The 9,931-nt window shown below is 37.6% G+C and overlaps 1 protein-coding gene across 1 annotated transcript in view; it reads left to right on the forward strand.

The window, feature by feature from the left end:
• Window positions 1–5,113, forward strand: part of LOC122642113 (transcription factor Pur-alpha 1-like) — a 30,253-nt gene extending 25,140 nt beyond the window's left edge. Inside the window, exons 3-5 of the mRNA XM_043835530.1 lie at window positions 4,082–4,222; window positions 4,297–4,539; window positions 4,677–5,113. Of these exons, the coding sequence (XP_043691465.1) occupies window positions 4,082–4,222; window positions 4,297–4,539; window positions 4,677–4,829 (537 nt within the window). The 3' untranslated portion in view covers window positions 4,830–5,113. The remainder of the gene's footprint in view (window positions 1–4,081; window positions 4,223–4,296; window positions 4,540–4,676) is intronic.
• The last annotated feature ends 4,818 nt before the right edge of the window (window positions 5,114–9,931 follow it).

A 9,931-nucleotide genomic window follows, 5' to 3' on the forward strand; every position in this document is an offset into this window, starting at 1 on the left:
CTTGTTGTCTAGGCTCCCAAAACCATATCTGAACCAAAACTTGAACCATGGGCTCGGTTGTGAGAAAATTTACCCAAAACGAGAACCGTGATAATGCTCCTGCATTACTACCTATCCATATGGTTGGAACTTTATTAATTACGTGGTATATGGAACAATTCAATTAGGCCATTTTGCCAAGCCATGTACAACAGCCGTTCTGTCACCTTTCTGTAGAATGTTGAGAACCATTCTGGGTGGCAAAAGAAGGGTACCCATCGGTTATATTCTTATTTAAAATCTTGTCGTGTGAGGTTGCAAGGGTAAGTTGGTATTTTGGCTTATTATTTTGTGTTGGATTTGAATTTAATCATTTCTAGTGTTAATTCTATCCTCCTTTTTTTGTCATTTTTTGCTAAAATTTAGTTTTCAATCTTCATTTCATGCTAGAGTCTAGATTTGTCTTAATTTGTTTTTGGATAGGTAGCCCCAAGGAGACTTGAACTTATGGCCTCTTAATTGTGTGGCGTTGGTCCTTGCTAACTGAGCTACTCACTTGGGTTTAAAGTTGCCTTAGTTCTCTCTCTCTTGCTCTTTTTTCCCTTTCTTAGGGTTTTTTATTTTTTTTGGGGGGGGGGTGGGGGAGGGGTGGTTTGGTAGGTGAGGATCAAGGCTTTACCTGTTGGTCCTTAACTTCTTGTCCTTGAGAGGCTATTCAGTTACTCATAGGGCGACTCAAGATCTTATAACTCCATGTTGATTTGAGATTACTGTTTAGATTAGTATTTTGTCAATTTGTAATAGGATTTATTTGTTGGAGTCTAAGACTAAAAATACTTGCAGGTGTTGTGAAAATAGTGTGAAGAGCTATTTAACTTCTTGGTCGAGGCCCTCTAAATCTACTGATATGATTCATATGAAATCTCTTTAGCTATTTTAAATTTATTATGTTTGGTGGGTGAGGATCAAGGCTTTACCTCTTGGTCCTTAACTTGGTGTCCTTGGAGAGGCTATTTAGTTACTCATAGGGTGACTTAAGATCTTATACCGTCATGTTGATTTGAGATTACTGTTTAGATTAGCATTTTGTCAATTTGTAATAGGATTTATTTGATTAGTATTTTGTCAATTGGCAATAGGATTTATTTTTGGAGTCTTAAGACTAAAAATACTTGCAGGTGTTGTGAAAATTGTGTAAAGAGCTATTTCACTTCTGGTCGAGGCCCTCTAAATCTACTGATATGATTCATATGAAATCTTTTTAGCTATTTTAAATTTAGGGTTTTTAACAAATGCCCCCCTGAAAATGCCCATTTGTCCAAATGCCCCCTACAACTTTTCTAATTGCAAACTCCCCTCTAATTTCAAAACTTTGTAGCACTTTGGTCCAATTCGTTAGTCTGGAACATTAGAGGTTAGTTTTAGGGGATTAAATGACCAAAATACCCTTGTGATAAAAACCAACCAAAATTAAAGAGAAATTACCAAATTGCCCTCTTCTGCCCAAATAGTTTAGGGTTTGAAATGAAAATCGAAAAAAAACCTAATAGAAATGTGCAAAACCGTATTTGAATCCAAAATGGACTTTCAGATGAACAAAATAACAATAAGCAAGAAGACCTTAATAACCTGATAAAGCCGAGATTCAGTCCTCGAAGGCGAATACAGTTTGATTCTCCGATTGGCAGTCCGGATTAGAGAGACGAATCCATTGGTGATCCAGATGAGACCATTGAAGGCTTGTTGGAATTTAAGAAGATAAACACAGGAGAGCTGACGAGCGTTCCGACTTCGGTCTTTCTCCACCGAAGTATCAGCAAGACCAATAGGGCCTACCAATCTCAACCGTTGACCAGTTAGGGTTTTACAGATTTTGTCTAATTAAGAACAATGCGTGATTCCTCTCTTTCTCTTTGTTCCAGCATTCCTGAAACTCGTAATTGGGTTGTGGAGACATAGGCAAACGAAGCAATTCAAGATCTCTCTCTCTTTCTCTTTGTCTGTATAAGAAGCATTTCAGTCTGTATGTATATGTGGTTCTGTGGAATCCAGTGAATGGGGAAGGAATGGGAGGAGAGAGAAACAGAGAGGGAAATTGGAGGCATTTGGTGTCGCTAAATTTAGAAACAGCCCACCAAATTTACCGGGAATTGTTTATTGCTCACGTATTATAAAAGGGTTTTTTCTAATTTTTAAATTTTTGCTAAGAGAAAGTGGTGATTAATGCCTTAATTGGGTGAGAAAAGGTAGCAATAAAATCCAAAGCTAAGCTTTGAGTTTAGTTTAGTTAAGAAAGAACCACCAAATTTAGCAGATCTGCATAAAGATGGAGGGAAAGAACAGATCTGAAACCCTAAACTATTTGGGAAAGAACAGATCTGAAACTCCTACTCCATTTTGGATTCAAATACGGTTTTGCACATTTCTGTTAGGGTTTTTTTCTATTTTCATTTCAAACCCTAAACTATTTGGGGAAGATGAGGGCAATTTGGTCACTTTACTCTTTAATTTTGGTTGGTTTTTATCATAAGGGCATTTTGGTAGTTAAATCCCCAAAAACTAACCTCTAATGTTCCAGACTAACGGACTGGACCAAAGTGCTACAAAGTTTTGAAATTAGGGGGGAGTTTTCAATTAGAAAAGTTGTAGGGGGGCATTTGGACAAATGGGCATTTTCAAGGGGGCATTTGTTAAAAACCCTTAAATTTATTATGTTTGCTGAAATTTCCCTTGACTGCATTCGAGACCTTACCTACATTAAACAACAACAAATTCAGCCTTATCCCAACTTAATGGGGTCGGCTTCATGGATCCAAACAGAACATAGTGAGGAAAACAAAGTTCTAACTAAACAAGGAATATACAAGATGGAGAGGGGGAAAAAAAGGAAACCCTTTCCATACTGACGGTTTTTTCACAAGGTGGACTAATAATATGATTTTTTGACCGTTGGTTAGATGGGAAAACCCATTGGATATGCCTTATTTGAATTTGATGGCCCATCTCATTTGTATAGTTCACTTTATATGTCTTTTTCTTCTAAATATTCAACAGTCTCTGTTCTTCAAATAGTCGAAGAAACTTTTCAGACTTTTTAAAGCATTATATTGACATGTGTAGAAGTCAGATTGGTCTGAAAACTCCATGAAGTATAGTCACATGGGTGAAATTAGGTGTGTGTGTTTGGGAATGGCTTCCTACATTATTTATGTAGGAAACCAGCATCCACTTTCATATTCAGACTCTAATTTTAAGGTCACTATTCTGCATCATTTCTTCTTGTTGGCTTAGCCCATTTCACACATCATGCCTAGTGACAAATAGCTCTTTATTATTATGGTTTTTAAAGGGAGAGGGTATAATTTGCATTTTCAGCCCCTTTTTTGTCAGTTTGGTGCTGGTTATAGTTTGTTTTGATCTCTTGAAGCTTTTGCTGATGGTTATTGGTACCTAGAAATATCTGTATCAAACATTAACGTTAGTTGTCCCCAAATTGGCAAAATAAAAATAAACATAAAGAAAATTTCTTGGAGGCTTGGTTTGTTTCCCTGATCTTCATTACAAGGTTAATGTTGTCACCATTGAAATGAATGGGAGATATACATTGGAATGAAAGCGGTCAATATCTAGTTCTGTTTACAAGTTATTGCCAAACACTATGTAACTTGTAATTAAGAAAATGGTCTTTCCAACCTTATCCCAAACAAACTGTCTTTTGATGCTAAATATTGCTCAAGAAGAAAAAACACATGGGACACAAGGCACACAAGAATTTGCATGACATCTGGAGGGACATGGAAAATTGGAAATTGACTTTCTTAAAGTAGTTTCATTTATTTCTCTTTTTATTCACTCACTGGCATTCACTTTATCTCATTGTACTAAACTAAATGGGGCTTTAACTACAGTACAGTTGGTTTTTTTATTGAAGTGCCCTCCCCTCCCCACCCCACCCCGCCCCCCTAAATTTTTTTTTTTGTGCACTTTGTGTTGTTTCCATGCGCAATTTTAGCGTCAGAACTTGAACTTCAATGTAAATTAACTGTAAACTTGGTTTGGCAAGCCCTATTTTGGAATGGTAACAATTTTTATTTCAATTCAGGTTTCGGAAGCATCTGTGAGTAGGAACCGCAGTACAATCATTGTACCTGCAGGAAGTGCCCAGGATGAAGGGTGGGCTGCATTCAGGAACATCTTAGCTGAGATCAATGAAGCTTCTAGGATTTTTATCCTACCTAATCAGGTCTGTCCTTGTGATCTATAAGTCATTGTCTCCTACCTCCTGAGATGATTCTTATGAGTTATTCTTTGAAACAGCAAAATTCCGAACCTTCAGAAAGCCTTGTGGGCCTTTCTGACGATGTTGGTGCAGGCTTCATATCTGGTCATGGTACTCAACCTTCTCCGGCATCTGACTTAAATGTAGATCGGTCAGTTGAATTGCCTCCACAGGATGAAATTGGTAGCCTAGGGGTTTCAAAGGTGATTAGAGCTGATCAGAAGAGATTCTTCTTTGATCTTGGGAGCAACAACAGGGGTCACTTCTTGAGAATATCTGAGGTAAGTTTGATGGTTTGTGTATTTTTTTTTTTCAATACTCGCTTTCATTTTTTCTTTTTCAATAGGCTGTCTTTTGCATCACTATGGAATTTGTTCGAGTCAATTTAGGGTTAATCTGTATTGAATCACAATTGCAGGTGGCAGGTGCCGATCGTTCTTCTATCATTCTCCCCTTATCTGGGCTGAAACAATTTCATGAAATGGTTGGTCATTTTGTGGAGATCACCAAAGATCGAATTGAAGGGATGGCAGGTGGAAACGTACGGACAGTGGAGCCCTCACAGAGATGAATCTGATGGTTTTGGTTTGGTGAAGCTCAGTGTTGCAATTTTCTGATCGATCTATTCTCTCTGTTTGGCTAGGGATGGATAGTGTTCTTTTCTTCTTATTTTTCTCTCATTCACGTCTATCCGAAAATAAGCTAATTTCTCCAGCCGACCTATTGAGAAATTGGGGTTGTTTGTCAAAGCTTATTTCTAATCTAGTAATAATGGAAACGGGTCTGAAATCCTTGTAATTCTTGCAACTATGAGCCAGCATGTAAAGTGGAACAAACAATACATCTGGATTTTTTTTATTTCTTTTGCATCTTCATTTCCATCTGTCAGGTTGTTTATTCGTGTGCTTCAATAGAATCTAATAGACTCAGCCTATTTTTAAAAAAAACTTTTAATCCACTATCATTTATTTGTATTTGATGATAATAATCTTTCGCATCACTATGCCCATTGAAGTGGTTCACTAAAATTAACATTGATTTAGTAATTCACTTAACTAAAACTAGTTAATATTGATTTATTATTATTATGGTTATTATTCTTTATATGGTGTTATTATTGATCTGTTGCCATATGTATAATTTTTAAGCAAACACAATTTGTAGGTTTATTTTCAATTATTTCCCTTTACCAAAAAAAAAAAAGTTTCAATTATTTCCTCTGCACTTTGGATATAGTTATCTTTAGTGTTTTTTTTCTAACATAAAAATTCCCCAGGATGTGGTGATATCAAAGACTTTTATCGATCTCAAATGCACCATTGTCAAATGAACGTCAAGTGCACCCTTGTGAAGACAGACACGTGGCATATGGGGGATCTGATGGTCCAAATTTAAAGGGAAATTTTCACTTTTATTTGATAAAATGCGATTTTTAGCCTCCATTCTCTGTCTCTCCTCTGTTACTACGATCTGACCAGACTCGACGGTGGAGGTGGTTTCCGTCACCATAAAATGCATCCTCATGCCGGCACGGCAACCTCACGTCGACGGAGCACCCTCACACATCCTTAATTGACAAACCCGCTTCTTCTCCACTCGAACCCACTGGTTCTCAGTGTTCTATTTTTTTCTCTCTATTCTTTCCAATGCTAGACTGTCACATGTGTTCACGATAGAACTGGTCGATCTCTTCTGTGTGTTGATCTTTCAATCTGACACTAGGGAGGGTTAATCGACATCCTTGGGAGAACCCTTTCTGCTAAACTTCAGTTCTAGAACCTGCTGGACTGGGAAGTTTCAGTCGAAGTTCAGACCTGGTTCTTCCTTTCTACCACCATGATTGCAGGAAAAATTTATTAGTTAATCCATTATTTATTTGGGAGTCGGTTAATAAGGATCTGCTGCGAATACACCCTTAATTGGGTTTTTGTTTGGGGAATTGAGATATTAAGATATTTGGGTTTGGATATATTTAGATTGGGAATCGGATTTTTCTGAATGAAAATTTTCAACTCCTTGATGAATTATAAACGGATCAATGGTCGGTACAACCTGGCCATCGAGCATTGCTGTGCACGGGTGTTGCTCTTAGTGTTGCTTCGGGTCTTCTAGGGGTTTGCTTGTCTGGTATTGGTGCGAGGAATATAGCTTTAGTGGGTGGCCTATGGCCTGCAGAGGAATTTGATTGAATGTATCTTTTGCAAGTATTCTCCTAGGCGAACAATCCTGAGTAGATGGAACGAGTTGCAGGTCTTCAAAGGTTCAAGTCGCAGATCTTCAACCGTGTTGCATGTCTTTGGTTTTAAACTTATGGGATAAGTTATATGTAAAGATATAAGAGGGTTAAAAGGGTGTTTTTATTTTTAAGTTTTAAGTTAACACCGTTGGTTCCAGGGGTGTTGTAGTTTTTTCAAATCATGGGAGTGACATGACATTCGTGAGGATCCTCCGTCGACGTGAGGTTGCCGCGTTGGCATGAGGATGCATTTTACGGTGATGAAAACCACCTCCACCGTCGAGTCTGATCAGGTCATCGTGAGAGAGGAGAGACGGGAGCGACAAAGAGAGAATGGAGGGGAAAATTGCATTTTGTCAAATAGATATGAAATTTTCACTTTCAATTTGGACCGTCAGATCCCCCCCCCCTCCCCATATTCCATGTGTCGTCTTCGCAAAGATGCACTTGACGTGCACTTGAGACGATAAAAATCTGAAATGCTATTAGAGTCCAAAGACTTTTACTCCTAATACTACTCTCTATTTTTGTTAGTTAGTCCTGATCTCTAGTCTCGCCCAAGGTTCGAGAACTCGCGAGATCTCGCCGAGTTTCTCGATTTTGGGCAAAATCAAGTCGAGTTTCTAGTCGGTACTCAAAAGTGCACTTTCTCGACCGAGATCTCGGTGATATCTCGAAGGTGAAAATCAAGTTTTTTTTAGTACAAAAAAAACAATATCTCGCCGAGATCTCGAGATCTCGGCGATATCTCGGTTGGGCCCAAAGATGCTATTTACTTGTATTCAGCCCAATTTTTACCCAAAAACCCACTTCCAACATAAAAGAGAGCAGGAACAGAAGTTCTTAGGCTCTAAACCAAGGGGAAAAACACCTCTCCTTCAAATTTCTTCTTCTTTCTTTCGATTGTTGGATGGAATGCACTGTTTGGAGTTAGATTGAAGTGCCAAAGTGAAGATTCAAGTGCCAATTTGGAGCATCATCACCTATTTGCAAGATTTCAAAGGTGTTTTCTATTTCTTCCCCAAATCTATTTTTTCCAAAAAATTTTTTTGTAATCCTTGTTAGATTCATGTGGTTTTAATATATGTTGAACATCTTTGCCCGATCTATCACTTCATGGAGTTGGATTTTTTTTTCAGTTAATAAATTATTTATTATAATTTCTGAAAAAATAAATGATTTATTTGAAAAAAGAAAATGAAAAAAATAGGATGAATAGTGATTGTTTGAAAATGATTTTGATATATGTTAAACTACTTGGGTTGCTCTACAGCCCCATGGATTAATTTTTTATTTTCACCAATTAAAAAAATTATTTTATTTTTCAGATTTAATAAATATATTATAAAAATTAAAAATATATATATAATATTAAGGAAAAATACTTATTGCTTATGGAAAATTATGTACAACATATGTACATAATATTCAACTTCAAATGGTGTCAAATTCATCATTACATTATATTTTTCTTATACTTTAAGGTATAAATAGTTTTTAAAAAAATTCAAAATATTATTTTTAATTAACAAATAAATAATAGGGTTAGGGGATAAATAAGAGATAGTTATTTCATAGTTCTAGTAGCTTGACATTACGTTTAAGAGTTATGAATAGCATACTTTAAGTCTTGAATACCTTACTTTAAGTGATCCATGATTATTAATACATGCTTTTTTATGTAACAGTGTCAAACATAAGACATTTTGTATACAATGTCTGATATAGCATGACAACATGGAGTTCCCATGTCCGCAGACAAAAAGAAGTCCAAATGCAATTATTATGGGAAGTTGCTATCTGGAGGAGCCACCAGGTTAAAGCAACACTTGTCTGGTACAGGCAAGGATGTTTCATCATGCCCAAATGTTCCTATCAAAGTGAAAGTGGCAATGACACAACATTTGAAAGAAGGAAGATTAAAAAAATCTGAGAGGGAAAGAATGCAACAAGAGTTTAATGAGGCAATACTAGAGAGGGCTGGTGCAGAGGTTTGTGGCGAAGATGATACTGACATTGGGCCTCCACCTGGTGAGTTTCAATCAAAGGCTGAATGGAGAATTTACTAGCAAACTTTGGCTGAGAGTAGACAAAGTTTTCATTTTGATAATATAAGAGCATATGAGCAAGCAAGAGGAGCTGGTGGATCTGGCTCAGCTGCACCAGTGCAAGAAGATGAGAGGAGGAGAAGCACTGGGACAAGAAATATACCACAACCCCAAACCCGACTACGAGTACAAGGTCCAGAACCCATTTTTGAGCAGGATCCCACCACTTTTAGGCAACAAGATGCCTACCAGCCAACCATCCCACAAGTATTTGGTGGTAAACAAGAGAAAGCACGAAAAGCCTTCAGCAAATTCATGCTTTACCATGGCATTCCAGCCAATGTAGCACAAGGAACATACTATAATGCATTCCTTGATGCTGCAGGGAGGGCTGGTGTAGGATGGAAGGGACCTTCACCCTTTGAATTATACAATGTATATTTGCCTCAGGAGGTAGAGGAGCTAAAAGAATACATTGATGGTTTGAAGCCAATGTGGGAGACATATGGGATTACTCTTATGGCTGATGGTTGGACTGGACCTACTAGGCTATCCATCATAAATTTTATGGTGAGTTGCAATGGAAAGACTATATTCTTGAAGTCTATCGATGCATCAAAGCATATAAAGGATGCATCATACTTGTATAAGGAGTTGAAGCAAGTGGTGGAGGAGGTAGGACCAAGGAACGTTATCCAAATTGTGACGGATAACGGTTCCAACTATAAAAAGGCTGGAGAGAAGTTGATGAATAAGAAGAGTAAGAGGATCCGGCTCTTTTGGACCCCATGTGCAGCCCATTCTATTGATTTAATGCTGAAGGACATGGGGAAAAAGACTTTGGTGGCGGGTGTGGTAAATAGGGCAAGACAAGTGATAACTTTTGTGTACAACCATTCTTATGCTTTAGCCTTGATGAGGGAGAAATGCAATGGAGATTTAGTGAGGCCTGGTGTCACTCGATTTGCCACCAATTATATTGCATTGAAGAGCTTTCAGAGTAAGGCGATAGGTCTAAGGTGTATGTTTGCAAGTCATGAATGATTTGGTTGGCAAGGTTCTAAGTCAGAAGAAGCAAAGGTAGCACAACAGACTATTGCAAATGATGGATTTTGGAAGGACTTGGAGAAAGTGGTTGGCATATTAGAGCCAGTGGTGGCAGTACTGAGGATGGTTGATACAGAGAAGAAGCCTACTTTGGGCCACATTTATGCTACCATCCAAAAAATGAAGGAAATGGTTAGAGCTGCTATACCTCGAAGTGCAAAGTCCTACACTAACATCATTGATGAGCGGTGGGAGAAGCACTTGAGTCATCCATTGCATAAGGCTGGTGAGTTCAACATACTTTATACTTTAAATGTTATAACTTTTTTACATTTACATATT

Source organism: Telopea speciosissima, chromosome 10, assembly GCF_018873765.1.
Source record: "Telopea speciosissima isolate NSW1024214 ecotype Mountain lineage chromosome 10, Tspe_v1, whole genome shotgun sequence".
Classification (NCBI taxonomy): domain Eukaryota; kingdom Viridiplantae; phylum Streptophyta; class Magnoliopsida; order Proteales; family Proteaceae; genus Telopea; species Telopea speciosissima.